A 20301-nucleotide genomic window follows, 5' to 3' on the forward strand; every position below is an offset into this window, starting at 1 on the left:
GGCCTTGCACAACTCCTTTTAACCTGGTGCTGAATTATACATTATTGTAGCCTTAGGTAGCTATTTTTTTTGTATCTCACAGCCTCCGCATTTCAATTTCTTCCTGGATGTGGCTGCAGGCCACATAAAGATTTACGAAAGGTTATTTTTATGAACTTTGGGGAGTTCGATGCTTAACCTGTCTGAGGACAGTGTAAGCTCTGATTCTGACCATCTCACCTTTGCCCTTTCCTTTCCTCATCTCCAACTTGCTTCCCCATGCGTTTTTGAGTCTGTTAGTCAATTTGTTACCCATGATAACATCTCAAGGGAACCCAAAAAAGTAGACATCTGAAGTTTTGCCAGAATTGCTTGTGTTGGGCATGGAATGAAGATCAGTGCTTCTTTTGAGGGGAGCATGGCAATAGCTTCTCAACCCTTTGTAAATCCTTTGGAGGCCACATGGAAGAGAGGTATTGTAGTGTTCCAGCTCCAGGACAGCTTCTTTCATGCATGTAACATCACAGATGCCAGAGAGTACAACCACAGGACAGTCAGCCCTTGGTAAAAAGCATCCTTGACCTGGAGAGGGAGCTCTTCTCCACAGGATCCAACCATGAGTTGTGCTCTACAAGTGTAGTTTTAAGAGTTTCAATTACAGAGAAGCCCAGGTATGGGAATGTTAATAAGAAAGCTCTAGTTTCAGACTTTGTCGAGAGAGTTGGGTAGTGGGGAGGGAAGAATGAAGGCAGAGAGCTGGAACAGGGTTGGTTTTGTCTGATTATGATCCTTTAATCATATTCCTTAAAAATGAAAGATTTATGGTGTGTGTGACTTAAAAGGTGTTAATTGAACCGCTTAATGGCTGCAAATCCCTAAACATTTTTCACTTGTCAGTTCCTGGTTTTTACTCTCAGTCTGTCTACAAATGCTTTTCAAGTAAGTGTTAACCCTTCATTAATACTGTCCTACTTCAGCAGGACACAAGGGTTACCTTGATCTTTGCTGTGCCAGGCCTAATGGGCATGCTTTGGGCACAGAAACTTTTCATTTTTCTCTTTCTATATTGACCGGTCTGACCAAAATACAACTTCTCATTACAAACCTTACACTTCATATGTCCTTAGATCTATCACATTTCAAACAGAGCTGTTAAACTCTGCTCTTTATATTTTTCTACCTACTCAATAATTTCTCGGGTTTTTTTGTCTGGAGTGCTTTCATTTTTTATAAGATAATTACATGATTGTCCTCTTTCATAGTTCAGCTTGCAACATTCGGCTTTCTTCTGCTGGTCTGATCTGGATCTCGCCCGTCCTTTAAGCAGCCAAGGTGGCACCAGCATGTCTGTCTTTTTTCTAGGACCCTCTCCACCTCCCGATGCTGCCTGACCTACTCTCAAACCCTTCCAGACAGAAGACTGCTTCTCTAGATCTGGCCAGGGGCTATATTCTTCCTGCTTTTGTGCGATGGCTAAACTTAAAGATTTTTTTTTTCCCTTAAGCTCCTTGAAGCCCTGACTTGCGTGGAGATAGGATGGCAGGGGGATCAAGTCTGAACCAGTAAATGCCTATCGCAGTGTCATCAGCTGGAAACTGCTCCCAGCCCAGAGCCTTGCTGTGTTTTAGCTTTAGGGCTCTGAACTGCTTCTGCTTCCATCAGTGACTGTTTGCCTGGACGTAAGACTCCAGATGTCAGATGTGGTTATCTCCGGACTCCTGCAAACTTCACCTCACAGTCCTGGTGGGCAGTGCCTGCCAGCTTCACTTGGTCCTCAGGGAGCCACTTAAGCCTCTCTGAATGAGGGTTCTAGTAAATCATAGACTGTCAAGACCTGCTTTTCTCTGTGGGTAGGTTAACGGTAGTTAAAGCTAGTGTAACCAGAGCTCCTTCGTGATACGTTTGTGGACAGTCCTTGTGCCTACAAGGGCTGAGGACACTAATATTTTTCTAATTAATGGAAGTGTTTTGCGAGAGACAAAACGAGGGAAAGCATTGCCTGAGCTGTGTCACCTCAGCCACTCTCTTCACAGCTGGTGGTTAAAGCTGATGACTTACGTTGTGTAAATAAAACTTTTTAGGTTTCTGAATGTGAAGTTTGAAAACCAAGGAATGTTGTTATAAGAAACAAATGTGCAAGTGTGTGATAGAGGTGCACACAGGGAGAAGTGTTTGACAGGTTGAAAGCGGTGTCGTCAAATGTTCCTCTGTACTGTCCGTTCCGGGGAGCTCCCAGTGATCCACTGGGAAGGGGTGTCCCAAAGGTGTTCTCCAAGCACTGTTTGGTGGTGCGAGAGGCTTGTAGAAAGCCACTGCTCTTGGGCAGCTGTCTTGTTTCTGTAAGTTACAGATTAACTTGTGCAGACAGAGGAGGTCTGAAGTGCAAGTCTTTTGGATCACTCAGTGAAGTTTCCTGCTCATACAAGCACCAACAACATGTTATTCCTCCCTTGTTTTTCTTCAAATTTTTCTTAAGAGCCAGTTTTGCTTCTTGCCTCCCATTGTTTGGCTACTCCGAACCTCACATAAGGTTGTTGATTCTACACAACTAAGTGATGGTGAGCTATGGTTAGTGGTTGGTATCCTCTTCTGTGTGTAAATTCCTAAGGAAAACAGGATGCAAGTGTATAGTGAAACGGAGGATTTGCTGAGGTATGATAGTCCTAGGTCAGTATCCATGTACCTACATTATATTTCACTGTGTAGCTGCGCTGAGCAAATCAGTATGAAAAAGTTAGATTCATGGACTTTGAGTTTATATTGTTGGTTAAAAATCGGCACGAAGTCTAGTGTAATCTAGTTAACCGTGTCAGAGCTGTCTGACCTGCACGAATTGGATCTGTCAGTTCAACTGCTGCCACTTGCATCGCAGTTGATACCAACTGGCATACTTTTCTGCCAGATGGCCCAAAAATTGGTGAACAAGTATTACAAATTTTCTTACCTCCGTCACATTTTTCTGGGAGTCAGAGTGGAGGCACTGTGCCAGAATGCTACAAGTATGAGTTGGCAGTGTCACTGCTCGTGTTTTGTCTGCTGGTGGTTAGAGTTTGTTGATGGAATTGTCGTTTAGTTTAACACAGCCAGTTTATTCAGTTTAAAATACAAACCCGTGCAATGTATTTTGCAGTTCTCCATCAGAAACATCTCTTAAACTGCCCGTAGCAAGCAAACTGCTGTTTTCTCCTGCACAGAAAGCAGGGAGTCTTTCAGCATTTACAGAGAGCTGGAAGGAGCTTCTCATAAGTCAAAGCTTCATTTGCACGTAGGTACACATATAGAACATTACACATGTACCAGAGGAGAGGTTGATTTATCATCCATGCAGCTGTGTCTTTTACATATGCAGCTTCTGTTAGGTGAGTAATTATCTTTGTGGTAGTAATAATAATAATAGTAGTAGTAGTAGTAGACGTTGGCAAGAGGCTAAGAACTCAAAACCTGAGCTCTTTGGGAGAATTTTTGTGGAATTCAAATAGCAAATGAATCACAATGTTAGAGATGAACACATTTAAAAAAAAAAAACAAAACAGAAAGGCCAAACCATAGCACTTCATATTGCGTAGGGCACTGTCTTTAAGCCAATAAATATTTGATTTTCCTTTGTGGAGGAAATTGCTGTATTTCTGGTGGGTTTTTGGTTTTGTCCGTTTCTGAGTGTTTCAGTGGGGTGACTTGATCAAATGGTGCGTGCTTTGCCAAGACACTAATTGCCTGGCATATCGCAAGAGCGATTTTTGTTACTGTTTTTTTGTATCGCAAGGTATGATTTAATATAAGACTGACGGGGGCTCTTTTACTTTTTAAGCTGTATCAGCTGGAGTAGTTACCACAAGAACCTGCTAGCCAGCAGCGACTATGAAGGCACCGTCATCCTCTGGGATGGATTCACGGGACAGAGATCCAAGGTCTACCAGGTAACATGCAATCAGTGAGCAACGCTTCCCCACACCATGGGACGGTGTCGAGGGAGCAGAATCCGGTGTGAGGTTCTCTCTCTAACACAGCTGTAGGGTTTTCCATTCCGCAGAGTGAAACGGATGCTCCTGCTGTTTGGTAAACGTCTCATCTGCACAGCTTTATTGAGCTGTGGTCCTCCGAGGGAGGCAGCTCTATCTTCTTGTCACAGCCATGAGGCAGTTGATGTTTTCTTGTTGCTGTTTTCAGGCAGGGAATCTGCACAGGGAGAAACCAGTTTCTGGAAGCTGTTTGTCTTACCTTTCTTAGAAACCTTTGTCTCTCCATCTCTGTTCCGCTTCAGTCTTTGTCAGAGGCCTTTTGTAAAATCCCGCAGTGACTGCTGCTGGTGGTGCTGCTAAAGCAGAAGAGCAAAATGCATGCAGTGAGCTGAGCGAGACCTGTTTCAGAAGTTTCTGGCACTTGTCTTTTCATGCATTTCGAACGTTGAGTTTCCATATAATGGATTCTGAGAGGCTGGCGATCAGATCACAGAGGTTGGAAGAGAGGATCTTTGGTTTGGCGAGAGGCTGGAAACACTGCAGGCTGTTGGGGGAGGTAGCTTAGTGCACTGAAACTGGTCAGTGGTAACGAATGAACTGCAGACTGGCCGTCAGTTCCCCCATCTTGACCCTTCAGCATAAGTTCTAACTCCTATTTAAGCCTTTACGTACTTTTCTATTGTGTTCTGGACATTTTATGATGCTTGTTTTCACTAGTCCTTTGCATATCTCAATTAAAAAGAAATTATACTTGACAAAATAAATCTTGTCTGTTTCCCTCTCAAATATACTTTACATTTATTTATGAGGCTGAATAATGAACCTAGAGAGGACCAGCTGTTGCTTATGTTAAAACAGACTCATTTTGCCTCCTATCAGTTTACTTGAATTTTTTATTTGGATTTGCATAGAGGCATGCATACTGACATCTGCTTCACATGCATTAGGAATCCTTTAGTGACTGGATTCTGGTGAGCTTTTCATGTCGTCATCTTGCAAGCCTGTGGGAAGGCTTTAAACAAAGGGTTTGACTGCATTTCAGGTTTCATTCAATGCGGTGTTTTTGCTTTCATGCAGGATGTGCCAGCATAGCAAATACTGCTCTTCTGTGTTTTGAGGAAAAGCAGGCAGTGTTGTAAGAATATTTGGGTGGAAAAACATAAGATTAGACACCAGTTTTGTTTAGTAGCTCAACAGGAAGGTGAGGATTTGCTGAACTTACAGAGAGGAGATGTTTTGAGATAGCTTTGAACGGGCAGTCTCACCAGTATTGGGAGATACAGGTGTGATCTACTAGGATATGAAGCAGCACATGATGGAGCTGTATAGCCAGTCAAACTATGTTGTAAAAACAGGTGTTTAATGTATACTTGCTGAAATCATTACTTTTTTTTATTTTTTCCAACTAAAAAACCCCCACTGCTAACACAGTAAGCTTCTCTGTTCAAGACTCTGCTGATAATTTCTACCAAACAGCATGCGTATTTTTTCTGTTACTGTTTCATCAGATTACAGTTCACTACCTTGCAGTATTTTTCTTGTTTTTCTAAACAGGAGCATGAGAAAAGGTGCTGGAGTGTTGACTTTAACTTGATGGACCCAAAGCTATTGGCTTCAGGCTCTGATGATGCCAAAGGTATAATTCTTTTTCAATCTCTGCACAGTAGGCTTATACTCTGTATTCCCTTTGAGGAACAAAAACGTGGTATTTTGAGTAGCTGATTCTGCAGCTACCTTCAGTATTGTAGTTGACATGGTGATGTGTAAAGATATTACTGAACTGTTTAGATCTTAGAAGGAAAGGATTTGTTTGGATTAAGGTTTCTTGGTGCAGTGTTCACGTTTTCTGGGTAATATACTCTCCAGCATTTTCTGAGACACTAAACAAAGCAAAATATGTTCTAATGCTAGTTAAGCTTGTTGAGTTAAAGCCTTGTGGCCTTTCAAAAGAACAGCGTGCGTTTGTATTTCAAAAATGAGGTTGTTGGGGGGGTGCAGGAGAAGGAAAAAGTTAACAGTGCCTGCTGCAGTTTTACTTGCAGCTCTGAATGTTACAGACTGTGAGCACCCCGAAGCTGCCTGCTGTCACCACGGGCACTGTCTCTCAGGGCTGAACAGATGGGGCTGGTGGACAAACCCTGTCCCAACACACTGGCGGAAAAATATTTCTCTCCTAACAAGAAATAGGATACTTCTAAAGAAAAGGATAGCACTGAAAGAAAAGGATAGCATGGAGCAATATATATATATGTAGTATTCTTTGTCCTTAATTAAGAAGCTTTTATCTGTAATATGTTTACAATATCAGATTAGAGTTATTAAGCAGCAAGAGCTTTAGAGTTTCTTTCACAGTCAGTGGGGATCAGCTCTCTCAGATAGGCTGATACAATTCAGGACAGAGCTTTATGGTTTGCTTTGAAATGATAAATTAATTTTTTATAAACATTAAACCTCACAAGCCACTCCCCCTCTGAAATGCTTTTAAATTCTGTTTCAAAAGAGAGCTGTATTAGTGTTCCTCAGTTGTGTTTGACAGTCCTAATGTAACTGGTGATTGCACTTGCAAAATGCAGCTTTAATGATTATTAAAGTAGGTTTTAAATCTATTTTACTTATTTACTCCCCACTCCTCCACTTCTTGGTGGAAGGCAAGAATGTTTTCTGTGTGCTTAAATGCAACCAGAGTGAACATTCACCTTGTAAATTATCAACCTCTTCATCACGTTGCTCCCCACCGCTGCTATGCATTTGAAAAGGCTTATCTGCCAGGTAGAGGTACATGTATTAGCATGTTAACAAGTTGTCCAGGTTTGCAAAGCCAGGTGCAGAGGGCCTGTCTCTAGTTTAACAGTTCTCTTCTTGGGTCATGGTCTCCACAAGTGTAGTGTTTGCTTAAAAGCATTGTAGTAGAGTCTGCAGATCTACGTAAGTTGCATTTCAATTCACAAAGGTGCCTTGAAGTTGTGTATCAGCATTTTGGCGAATAAAACTGGACTTGGAACATTTTGTTTACTTCTACCATGGTTTGCCTGTGACATGTGTGTGTGTAATGAGCCTGTTAAGAGGCAAAGGAGTCCTGTGTGGAAGTGTCTGAAATAAGCACAGACTTTAAAAGTCATTAAGGTACAGAGCAATGAACGTCCAAACTAAGGTGATAGTGTCCACCTGCCATTTTGGTGAACACAAGGGATGGGTTAAATGTGAGGAAAAGGTAAATGTCCTAACTCAAACCTGCCTAACTTAGATTTTTGTTCTGCTAATGTTTATCGGTGTAAGAGTTGGCCAGAACTCAGTCGATGTACCTACTAACACATGTTTGGCCAGGTGCAGTGTCTGGTGTGAAAGCCAAGTTTTATCTTTCTTTTCTGTCTTCTTTTCTGATTGTGTGAGGCCACACTGGGCTTTCTAACCAGAAATCTCAGTGTTGACAGATATTGGTATGACCAGAGCAATTGGAGCTAATCTCACTGCACTTCCTCAGAAAGCCCGAGTGTAACATTCTCCCATCAAATGATCAGGACAAGCCAGCAAAAAAGTGACAGCCTTGCCAGTTCTTCCTGCTTGCCTGTGTGTCTACCTGTCTCTTCAGGTTGGAAGCTAATTTTTAAAGCACTTGGTGTGCTCAGTAGGCATGTACAGGGGAAGGAGCTTTGCGGTGAAAAATCCTGTAATCAGTGCTTCACAGCTGTCTCTGCCAGGGCACAGGCACAGCAAAGGGGGTACTAATGAATGGAGTGCCATTAGGGATAAATGATGCTGATACACTTACAAACAGCATCCTTGGGCCTCAGGTCCTGCATTGTCCTTGTTCTTAGATGAAGATAATCCAGGGTGCTTATTTGTGGAAGATCTCTCTACTTTAACAGCAGATAATGAGAGCATTAAAGCATTACTGTATCTGAACTAAGTACTGTGTGTGTGAAAACCTCACTTTTATCTGCAGTCGTCCTGCCCTTCCCTTTTAAAGGAGCAAAGGTAGTTGTGTTTGTCTATAGAGACCCAAAGATGTACACCAGCTAGACAGCAATGAGCAAAATTAACGTGTTTACTTGTACTACAAGCACCTTGGGAAAAAAGTAGTCATAATTTCAGTTCTTTTATGCACATAACCATGGCAGGATCTATGATTCCTATGTAAGTGAGAAAGGGTGTGCTTTTTTTCCTATTTGAGTGGAAAGAAACCCACTGTCAAAGTACACAGATAGGGCTGGAGCTAGCGCACTTGTTAGCTACTGACTTAGAGCTGCTTTTCAACTCAGCATGCTTGCCTAGTCTGGATTGGGAACGTAGTTTAATGGCCACAGCAAGGTTAGCAGATTGAGCTAGAGCAAAATATTTTGTGTCGCCATGTGGGTAGAATTTCAGTCTCCGCTGTGGTATAGGTCTGTTCTGGAGTGATGAAGCATTTGCTCTCTGCTCTGGGGTTGTTTTTGAAGCTCAGGGGGTTACAAGGAGTACTGACAAATTCAAGTGAAGAAAGAGTCCTGGTTTTATGTCCTTTCTATAAGCTGCAGTCCTGTCACTATTCCTGGATCAAAGTGGAGGTGGAGCAGAACAGGAGCACCTGAGAGCTCTGAGCGGTAGCAAGAGGTTACCTTTCATCCTCTTATGGCAAGGAGCAATGCAAACATCTGTTTCCTTATGTACAAGGAAAGTAATTTCCATGCTGCCTTGGTATGTGAGACCATGGATGCTAATCTTACAGCTGCCTCCTTTTTTTTTTTTTTTTTTTTTTTTTTTTTTGTAGCATCCCTGAATTCAGTGGAGCCAAAGCAGTTTTGCAGGGTCAGCTACATAAAAAAAGCATCATGACCTTTTAGAGGGGGAGCTAACCTAAGAGCTGTAAATCACGGCTTGCTCCACAGCTTGGAGGGCTTCCAGAGGATCATCTGGCTCTTTATTTTCAGTGATACGTAGCTCCCCCAGTTCCTACTGACTTTAGCTGGAGGTATAGGTGTTCACCGCTCTTAAAATATCAGGTTGAACTTTCAGTTTGCTCATTTTCCTTGCTAAAAGAAGTTCAGTGAGTTCCTGGAGATTTGTGGGATTGTTGAATGTAGTTGGGAATACCTTTAAAGGTCAAGAAGATGTTGGTAGTTAAATACCAACCAAAGTATCTGTCTGACTGTGTCTTAGACACCGAGGAATACCCTGCGGTCACTGCCTGCTGATGGCCATCAGTTTACACTGTCTTCCTGATCCACACCAGGCAGTGGAGGAAAATATTTGCCTAGCAGGGCAGTTCAGCTACTTCCTCCTCTCCTAGGGAATCCCAAAATCTGTGCAAACAAGTTTCCTGGTAGCAGCATCCTGTTACCGGTTTACAGCTTTGTCAGAGTAAGAGCAGCTTCTCCATCCCACAACCAGATCAAGTGTTTCCCGAAACGACAGGCGGGATGCAGTACCCTTGCTGTCAGTGCACCAACTGTGTGCGTCCACACCCTCAGCTACTCCAGTACAGGCTTCTGCCTCCTTAGTCGGTGTTTAGACATGGAACCGATGCATAGAAAAATAATTTATAAACTTAAACATTTGGTGTAAAGATCAAACCAAATATAAATATCTTGAAAAGGCCTAAACATCTTAAACTTAAAAAGCTGATTTGGAGGCATCTTCTTACTTGCTTGGCGAGGGATAGACATTTGGCTGCATCAAGATATATCTCTTAGCAGCTGCAAAATTAGGAAACATATGCTTTGAGAACACGTGTTTTAGAAATAGTCAATCTCAGATGGTTGCTTGTCTCATCAACACAGTTCTAGGTGTTATCAAGACATCTGCATGTTGTATAATTACTGCCTCGACTGCAGCAAAATTGCTGAAAGCTATAGCAAGTAAACTCAACCCTTATGGATTATACTTTATTAACCTGTCAGTTCTCTTTAAGAAATAATGGACAGTTCAGGTAAAACTTGACATGTTTCATTACGTGTTGTTATATGTCGCATATATCGTTTTTTATGGCACTGACTAAGATATAATTGGAGCTCAGCATATCCTACAGCAGTGAGATCACAGAAATTTCAGACTCTAATCTGTGTCTGTCAGTTGTAACAAGTATTATGATGGCCTTGAATGCGCGGGATGGCTCCTCACTAAATTAAATGGCTCAGCCTATGACCCAAAAACTTCAATGAGAAAAGGAGCCAAGCTGAAACAGAGCCCTCAATTAGCTTTTGGTGCAAAACCAAGACCAGATGGCTGCTTGTTTATCAGAGGTGATGTCAAGGAGAGACTTGGCCACTTTGGATGCAACTTTAAGTGTTGATACCTGGTCTGAAGGCTGCAAGACAAGCCTGTGTCGGTTTTTTCAGTACTGGATTTGGGCATAACGTTGCTCTGAGCTGTGAGATCATGTCACTTCGCAGCGTGCCTCAAGTTGAAACAGTGTTGTCTGCCAGCAGTGCCTCCTTATAATCGTGGTGTTATTTCCTTCCCATACCATCTCATCCATAGATTTGATGTCCTCTACCGCCACTGCATCTTAGACTATAAGTCTCCTGATGTCTGCTCATTAAAGCAAGATGCTAATGTTTTACAGTTTTGCAAAGTTGTCTTTCCTGGCTCTGTGTCGCCCTCCACCTCCAAGCACAGAATGTGATGGAGAAGATGTATCATCCAGTCTCTCTTGGGAGAAGAGAGCATCTTAAGCCATGCTTGCAAAGGTGTCTCATTCTGAGATATAGCTAGATGTTTAGGAGGAATATTATAGCTCTGGGAAATGAGTACAGATTTATTTCTGAAACCAGCAGCAGGGTGGGTGCTGTTTTCATCGAGTTTTAGGTAATGCTTATATGCAAAACCAGCATGCATCAGTGTTTGTGTTTCTGGTGGCTGTGTGTGCTGCTTTAAAATGGTTTGAGGCGGCTGTCAGATACCCATACAGTGCTGTAGTTAAAATGCTTCCTTAGTGTACTCTGAGCACTCGTGTATTTCCTTCATCTCTGAAGCAGGTCTCCTGGGTATGGTCAGAAATGACATGGTCTCAATACTTTCATTGCTTGCCTTACTATTAAAAAGTGCGTGCACTGGAACAAGCTTGCCAGTGTCTCCTTTTCCTTGACCACATAAAGCATCCTTGGATAGTCCATGTGGAAGCCTTGCTGCTCCTTCAAAGCTCCTGGCACAGGCTGGTCAGAAGGTGACACAGAGTGCCCCTCGGGGTGGGTGGACACGCTGTAAGACTGCTTAGCTCATGTGCTGACCATAGTGGGTAACAAGATTCCTGTTCTTTTCTTATTTTTGCTCACTTCTCCTCTTTTACAGAAAGTAACAACCCACCCATTGATAAAATGGGGAGGGGAGAACATTTAAGTCTTGTTTTCTGCCTTGCAGGCATTGGTAGGTGTTGATGTCTGTGTGCTGCCCCTTCACCTGGGCTGAGAGCAAAGCATTTAATCTCTAACTTTTGATAGTAAGATTGGCTGTGGGAAGCACCTGGCACTCTTCACCATGAAGGTTAAATGGTGCTTGAAGTGTTTATGGAGAATGGGGAAGGCTTTATTTTGAAAAGCTGCTGATGTTTTCTGTGGGTCATCCTGCGAAGAACTTAAGAGCTCCTTCTGTACCTCCAAGTTTAATCAATGTTCACACTGTAGTCTCCTAGAACGGTGGAGTTTCTTGCACCAAGGAGAGATGCCATCATAGGAAGCTAGAACACTGATTTTTCTTCTGTTTGTGCCAGTTTCTCAAGACTAAAACAGGTTGTTTTCACAGTGCAGAAGCAGTTGGTTAGGTATGTTTATTCTGTGCAAAGCAGTTCTGGCATTCTTGCGAAGGGACGAGGAGCCAAAAGGATGCCAGCCTTCCTGCTCTATGAATCTGTACTCCAGTAGCTTAAAACACTGAGGTTCTAACATGGTTAGTCACCTGCTCTGGTTGGTCTCAGTCATGTGGGATGTGGACTCTCAGTGTCTCCTGCATGTGGGGAGGTTGGCAGGATATTTGCAGTGTGCACCTGAGGATGTTCTCAAGCTTAACTGCTGTCAGCAGCAACTGACCTTTTACACTCACTAACATCTTGGCAAGTGAGGCTTTTCAGAATCTTATTTATGAAATAACCAGATTTTATGCCTTTCAGATGAGGTTGATTTTTTTTTTTTGTGGTGGTGGTTTGTTTACTTACTTCTCTTTTTCTGTTTCCCTAGTGAAGCTGTGGTCTACCAACTTGGACAACTCAGTAGCAAGCATCGAGGCCAAGGCTAATGTGTGTTGTGTCAAATTCAGCCCCTCTTCTAGGTATCACCTAGCTTTTGGCTGTGCAGGTAGGTAAAACGGGGCAAAGAGATACTGTTTCTTCCTTCCTTTTTTTCTTATTCCCTTCCCAAAGATGTGAGGTTGGGTGTTGTGCCCAGGACTGAGGTGTCTGTGCAGCTAAAATGTGTCTGAGTAAGACTTCAGAAGCGTGTAGTCACCCAGATGTCACGATACCAGAGTATCAACTTCATCCTGCAGTCTGACTTTTTAACTTGAGTGCCTCTCTCAGAGTTAAAAGCTCATGAAAGCAAGTCACCTCGTGTTTGAGATCGCCAAGGCAACCAGGCAAAGCTCAGCCTGAGAGTCTTGTAGCAAAGTTAATGAATTGCTCTAAAAATTCCCAGTATGGCTTTGTAGTATTTAAATTGGTTTTACCTGAGATGCGCTGTAAAACAGCGACTGTGCGTGTTTCCCGTGGCTGCAACTACAAGCCCCGTGGGTGGACTTGTGTTTTCCTAGTTTGGGCAAAGATTGCTGTTAATGTTGATTTTCTTGAAGTAGTTGGTGGGGAAGACACGATGAGCCTTTTATTCACTTAGATTAAGTAGTTTTTGGTGACAATACAGCGATTTGAAAGCAGAGCAGGTATCACTTTGGGAGATTACTGTATCATGCTATGCATGCAGCGTCTGAAACTCGAGGTACCTATAAATGTTTAAGCAACTCTGCATTTTGTTTCTCCTTGGGGATTTTTAATGCACTTATAACTAGATGTTCTGACAACGTTTGCTATCTGTGGACTTCGGAAGATACGTTGATCATTTTTGCAACTGCTAGTTTGCCATTTCATTGGGGTGTTACCATTTTCAGACTGGTTCCAGTTCAGTTGTGACTCTTAGGAAGAAAAAATGAAATTGCATTTTGATACACTGCAAAAAATGGGTTCAAGTTGGAGTGTAAAATGCTGACTTCCTTGAGAGGCAACTTGCTCAAGTTTAATGAATTACATGCAAGAGTAGAAGTGAGTTACAATACCTACCAGCAGCATTTGAATTAAAGGGGTGATCTGTGAAAGGCTCAAGGGAAGAATGAGAGCACCAGCTCCAAATGGGTCAGCCATTGATTAAAATAGATGTGTCAAAGCACCCCAAACCAGAATTCTTCCTGATGAGTCAGTACCTGGGATTTCTTTCCACCTGAAAGGCAGGGAGGTGATGAGGCACAGATAAATCTATGAAGGCTTTCAAAGCTGTAGGGTATATGGGATGGAAGTGGATAGGAATGTCTTTATCTCCACACTCACGTCTAACAGACCATGATGGGCTCATTTTCACCAAGTGTGTTTGGAAAGAAACATTATTGAGCATCAGGAGTTACATGGAGGTTTTAAATGACTGCATGTCCATTTCTGATTTAGAGAATGCTGAGGGGCAAAATGGTATTTGTACGGGGGAAGAAGGCGTAGGAGGGAGAAAAGATAAAATTTAGGTGTTTACATCTGCTTGATGCTTAGTAATTGAGTCTGTAAATAAAAATTAAAATGGATTTTTAACTATGATTGCTAAAACAATTACAGGGAGCAATTCAACTGATGGGAATGACTTCCTACAAAGGAATTCTAATTGATCTTTCAACCATAAATACGAAAAAAATGATGAGAAATTTTAAAGAAATACTGGGAGCTTGAAAGATGTTATTTCTGAACCACCAACCAACCAAACAAACAAAAAAAACTAAAGAAATTAGTGTGTACTTTCATAGTCCATATAGTAAAACAGCCCATGATGCTGTATTGTGTGGGGGTAAAATATTCAGATGTACCTTTGTACTTTCACTCACCTTCAGTTTTAGAAGAACTCCCTTGTACCAAAAAATAGGAAAGAAATCCCTTCGGGGTCTAACAATATGTGACGTGAATTGTATGAGCTGATGTAGCATCTCACTACCCTTTGTTCCATGTGTGACTCTATCTGCAGAGGGACCTCCGCTCCTCAAAACCAGAGGCTTTTCGGGGTGGGAGGTGGTCACTGCAGTGTCTGGTGCTGAGCGTGACGGCCCTTGTCTGGGCGGCGTGGATGCCCCACAGTGTAGGTGGCACAGTCACACAGCTGCAGCGTCAGGGCTCTGCGGGGAATCCTGAACCAGACATCTTGGCTGAACAAAAGCACTTCCACCTGCATCCAGTTTACGCTCTTGATTGTCAAATAAAAGCGCGCTGAAGGACTGTGGTGATGGGGTTTGGAGCAAGGTGAGGCTGCGCAGTAAGCAAAATGGGGGTTACTGCTCCGGCACCTTTGGTGATGTTTTTCTCCTTGATGAGCCCATGTTGACTTTGGTAGACTGCTTGATGCCGTTCATGTCGTACTGCTCCTCCTTTGTGGAGAATGTCCCCTTTCCCCTTGTGCGGAGTTCTTTTGCCCATCCTTGACAGCAGGAGAACACAAAGCGACTGCCTTGAATGATACCTCCTGAAAAAGGCTTGAGGTGGGTTGGAATTGGAATTTGTGTGGATATTTTGGTCAAAACCTCCTGTGCTGCAGTATACCTGTTGGTAAACACAAGTAATGGCAATGGAAGGAGTTGCTGTGGTGCTTTGATTTAGATGTGGCCATGGTCCAAAGGGTTGTTAGGTTCCCGATCTCCATTTGGAACACTCTCCTTTACTAGAAACTACTGGATTGGCTTCAGATGCCGCACAAAATCACGCTTTAGTTGCCACTCTAGAAGCATATCCTGAGATTAGCATCTAATATGGACGATATATATGTTTCTTTTCTTGGCTCTTCACTCTTAAAGCCTTTAGATGACCAAAAGACTATATTGGTAGCTTAAAACAGAACAAATGAGCAATAAACTGGAAATAGAGCCTATACAGGAGAGGAACAACTATTTCGTTTGGGAAATAATTCTCTTGAAATCAGACAGGCACTTCAGGTGAGAGGGAAGCTAGTGTGTCTGGCTACAGCCTGATAAAATCTGTTGCAGTGGAGAGGGTGCATAAAGAAGAAAAGATCTCTTTTGTCTGCTACTTTAATAAAATATTCTATTTGCATGCTTACTGAGTTGAAACATTGGGCCGTATAAACTGTAATCACTGCCGAATACAAAATCAGGTAATTTTGTGGTCTTTTTCCTCTTTTTAAAAGTAGATAGGGTTTCATCCTGAAATTAGCTATATAAATCATGACTGAAGTTATTATTGTTCTGCCTCGGCAATAGCACTGATGCCCTCAACCCATATATTTTTCTAGCAGTACAATTTCCCTGCCTTTTTTTTGTTTCACTTTTTTTTTAAAAAAAAAAAAGGTCAAAAATGCATGCAGTTTGCATCCTGAATGTCCAAGTTGTGCAGTCTGGGTGAGATCAGACTGTCTGCTAACTCTAACTCTAGTGAGCTCAGCGTAGCTATTGATAGGAGCGATGCTTTATTCCCAGCATGCTGTAATGCTGTCAGCAGCTGCCACTGACCTTTTCTTTTCCATATATTATGCAGAGATCATGTCATCGAAAACTTCGATTCCTGAGTTCTTACATTAGATGCATCATCATCACACATGCTTTTTTTTTTTTCCCCCCCTGTAGGACCCACAAATCTAGCAGGTTAGATCATGGGCAATGAGAGGGGTTCCTCAGGGCTGCAGAAATGCAGGACAGGCTCTCCAGGAGCTCCACAAAATAAGTGGAAGCAGTGGGTGAGTACCAGTGGACAGGGGAGAGCAACAGAACAGCTGCAACACAGTCAGAGCTTCAGGTTTTGCTGGGTTAGTTCTAACCTTGATTAGGTCTCTGAAATGCTTCACGGCATTGTCAGAAGCTCCTTGATGATGTGGGTTTGGATAAAGTGACCAGGGAGAACATGGGGCAGTGCTGACTTAGGTTGGTTTTACTATGTCCAGCCTCAGAGCTTGAGACTGCTTGCGTTGGGGATATTGCGTTTCCTCCTGAACACTTCCCATTCTGCTTTTCCATCTCTTCCTTCACACAGACAATTGCATAGCCAAAACTGGATTGGTTTTTTCTGGATCAGTTTGTGCCTTATAGTAGTGCACCAGTGCCAGCCCCAGGCAGGCTTTTGGCAGCCTAAAATGAGATCAGCATTAGATAACAAGAGCAAATCCTCCGTGAACAAAAGGTCTCTTCCCATCAGTGGGGTTTCTGCCGCTTTTTGCCCACTCTGTCGCTCCTCCATATTCCCTTTCTCACTTGTGCAGTGACACTGAGCAAGAATGCAACCCAAGAAGGTGGTTTTCCTGCAAAGATGGTTTTGCATGCTATTTGAAGATCTTCTCTGGGCACTGTCTTGAGCATTACAGAGTGACATCTGACTTCGAATGCTGCTGCCTGCCTTTCATTGTTGAATGGCCACAGAACTAAGGATGCTGATGCATGGCATCCAGCATGCTGAAGGACTCCAGTTGCTATGTCAACAGCTTTGTTTCTGATTGCAGCTGTTTACCCACCCCTTAAGATCTCTGCATCGCTCCGATGCACTTACAGTTCAAGGTCACATGTGGCTTCTTTATCGACATCGTTCAATTTTGCTAATATGCCTGGTGCCCAAGTGGGACCGCTTTGAAGACCATCCTTGTCCAGTGAAATATTGATTTTTCTGCTGCAGTAACTGGAGCAGTGATTTCTCTTTTCCAAACATCTCTCAGTAGAGCTAGCCTTCCATGCTGCCTCAGGTCTGGGTGACTTGCCTGCCTTGTCACTCAGCTCATTAGAATGATGTGATATTAATGGCCAAGAAGGCAGTGTGCCTTTTTGGAAGAGAATTAATGTTTTCCAGCTGAAAGCAAGGTCTTACCTTAATAGATTCTCATAGCTAAGTACTCTGCTCTCTTTGAAAGCCTGCAGTGACTCAGAAAGAATCTGTTTGTGCGAATACATGATATGTTCAGGGTGGAGTTAGGCGACTTCTTTGGGCTTAAGCTACAAGATTACCTTTAGTGTATGAATTGAGCACAGTGTTCAAAGGCACAGGCAAAGGTTAGGCATTTCTTTCAAGCTGGTGGAAGAACTTCACAGCAGTGTTCAAAATTCAGCATTTATGAAATCGGTATGGCCGGCAGCAGTCCAGGACTCGCCTGCTACTTGCGTTGGATTTTACCTGCTGGGTGTCTTTTCTTTTTGCGGGTATTCAGTAATATTCCTCTAGTCCATGATCTCTTAGGCTATTGGCAGGAGAAGTAAGGGACAAGGTCCATGTTTTGGAAATGCACGTCACCTTATTTAAACTCGTTCCAGAATTTATTGCAAGGGTGTCATTTGTTGTAACCTTTGAAAGCGTCTACAGCACTTTAGTCAGCTGAGTCGTTTGGAGGAATCTGTTTTTTGCCATCGTGGTTGTGATTGTATTTCTGTCGCTACAGGACTGATTGTGGAGGAAGCACTGAGCTTAGTGGGATTGTTTAGGTTAGACCATCGTCTTGAAGGTTTGACTTAAATGTCATCCCTCTTCATGGGTGCTGAGATGTAAATGAAAGTGAGGTATCAAACCGTGCCTTCTGCTGTGCCGGTCAGGACAGTCTTTCTGGTGCTGGTAGGTGGATCACATTCTGCTTCTGCTCGGGACTGACAAGCAGAAGGGCTGCAGATACGCTGTGTTATTTAAACCTACGATTTTTGCAGTTAAGCTGACTTGCTTGTATCTGCACATCAGAGATGTGACCACATCAGCCGGGTGCTTCACAGAGCCTTCATGCTTTGCTGCAGCTGCTTCCTTAGGAAATGATACCACTCGTAGGTGTGCAAGACACGTTGCTTGTGCAAATTTCTCATCAGCTTCAGAGTTTAAAAGCTTATATAACTTTTGTTGCTTGCACAGAAAAAGTATTCTCTGGCTTGTGTTGGACCAAGCGTTTGCAGTGAGTAGTGAGTAACAATATAGAAACCCGTTGGGAGCTTCCTAGTTTTATCCCAGAGGTCGTCACACTTCAGTAACAAGTGAACGAATAAAATGAACTTGAAAAGCTCCATTTGATTCTCTGGAGAAAAGGATAAATCTGTCATTAGCAGAAATGGGTGTTCTAATTGTTTGGTTAAATATTCTTTTCCTGAACATTTTGTCTTACAACTGGCATAGAAGTCATTTAGTCAATGTTACAAAATTTCAATTGAAATGAGCCTTGAAATTCAGAAACAGATAGGCAATTCCAAGATTCATCTTTTCCTCAATGCCAAATTGCTCTTGCTACTAGCTGTTGCTGTATCCCTTAGAGTTCAATCCTTTCCAAACTTGTCGGTTTCCAAAGCTGCACTTTTTCCTCGTAGCTCATTTAAAGGAATTGCTTATAGGAATGACATCCCCTGTAATGGCTTCCCGTGTTATCTCCTGTTCAGACTGCTGTGTGGATGAACTGTTCCAGCCTTTTATGTGGGTACTGTGCACAATTAGACTTTTACGACATGTGCTGCTCTTCCCATACAAACTGGTGAAGATTGCCACGTTGCACAGGAAAATTTGTAACCTGCAAATACAGTGGGGGCTCTCATCTTGAAGGCATCTTTTCACAGTATCTAAGCATTACATGAGTTTTTAAGAGAAGGTTTGCTGAACATTTGGGTTGGGTTCCTCTAAAGAGGCCCTGTTAGCCATTTGAATCTCAAGATGTCAAAAAGTGCAGCTGTGTGTACAAATCTAGTTGCTCTTCACATGCCTTATTGCCTAGCTAGAGTGTGCGTTGCTTCTTTTCTAGATTGGACACCTGTGTATCAGGGGTATCACGCTTATTTCCTTGACTGCAAAACCCACCATACCTTTGGGGTTTGGGTGTAAGCAGTGTTTTTAGCTGAAATTTGAATATCGGTGATTGTGACATTATATTTAATACCCGTCTCCTCTTCCAGGGGAGTCTGCTTTGAGGGCAGTTTAGGTAATGAAGCAGATAGCCATCTCCAGAACCTAGTACAAGAAGACTTATGTCTCCTCAGGCTAGCAAAGCAAAATGTAGTTCTGGACTGAAATTGGGTTTGACTGATAATTTGGCAGACTCAAGTCCTCCGCTGCGTCTTGTAATGCGTATGGCAGCAGCCTGCACTTTCCCTAGAGCAAGTCTGACTGCTCTGAAGCCTCTTTGGTTCTTTTTGCATGATGTGTACTGATACGACAAAACCCTTGAAGTTGTTGCTTCATAGATTCACTCCTAAAACCTTAGGGATTTTCATATCTTCCTTACTTAATGTCTCAAGCCTTTATCTATGTGGTCTTGACCTCTTGGAGCATGTGGTCCCTGGGAGTTTGCCCTTTCCCTCCATTGCAGCTCTATGACATGGACAAATTAGAGTCCTTCAAGAACCAGAGCTGACATGGGTTTGCAGTAAGAACAAATACTGTTTACAGTGAGTATCTTGAATCGAGAGAGATCTGTTGAGCCAATGAGGTAGCGCTTTTGGCTTTGATAGGTGTATCCAACACTCATTGTACAAATAAGACTCTTGCTGCTCATGTGATAAGTTTCAGATCTTCCGTTTGGACAGCATGGGTTGAAGCACCTTTTGCTTTAAAATGACTGTTCTAGATGTTGTAAAACTCACTTTGGACATCAGCCTACATGTGCTAATGCATGTAGAATCATACATGTTACACAGTTGGATTAAGAGGCTGAACAGTACGTTTTTTTTTTCCTGTTTTCAGACATAAAGAATTAATTTTTCCAAAAGCTGCAGGTTGTTACTGCTATTGTCTTCGTTGGTTTTGTGACATTAGTAGATCTTCCTTATGTGTACTGAATATTTTGTTTCTCCAGCAGTCTTATAGAAGGCAGTATTTGAATTGCACAAATCTCATCTGTTCCTTATTCCTGTGAGAAATCTCAGTAGCTCTTTAAAACCATAAAGGTCAAAGTTTCAAAGAAGTTCTAGAGAAATCTGTTTTGCTTCCCTCTCCCATCAGAGCCCTTTTCTCAACTGATTAAGATCTCTAATGTTTTATATCTCCTCCTTCTCCCCTTAGTATGAGACAAGTTATTTAGGGTAGAGGTTTTATGAGCTGCTGTGTCAAAAGCTTTAGACAAGTCAGTAGAAAAATGTCCCCAGTGTGTAAAGACCGTTATCCATAACCTGGCAAATGTCATCTGTAACTTCAAGCCATGGGGAATCTGTCAAATACAAAGGTTAAAACCCAGCTGGCGGTTCCCATCAAGGCTGTTGTTCCCTTCATCTGTTC

At 42.6% G+C, this 20301-nt stretch overlaps 1 protein-coding gene across 1 annotated transcript in view; it reads left to right on the forward strand.

Annotated features, from left to right (window-relative positions):
• Window positions 1-20301, forward strand: part of RFWD2 (ring finger and WD repeat domain 2, E3 ubiquitin protein ligase) — a gene marked incomplete at its 5' end in the record, with an annotated part of 119472 nt that overhangs the window by 52533 nt on the left and 46638 nt on the right. The window contains 3 exons of the mRNA XM_009871676.1: window positions 3788-3896; window positions 5493-5574; window positions 12086-12202. Coding sequence (XP_009869978.1) covers window positions 3788-3896; window positions 5493-5574; window positions 12086-12202 — 308 coding nt within the window. The remainder of the gene's footprint in view (window positions 1-3787; window positions 3897-5492; window positions 5575-12085; window positions 12203-20301) is intronic.

This window comes from Apaloderma vittatum, unplaced genomic scaffold (genome assembly GCF_000703405.1).
Source record: "Apaloderma vittatum isolate BGI_N311 unplaced genomic scaffold, ASM70340v1 scaffold5166, whole genome shotgun sequence".
Lineage (NCBI taxonomy): Eukaryota > Metazoa > Chordata > Aves > Trogoniformes > Trogonidae > Apaloderma > Apaloderma vittatum.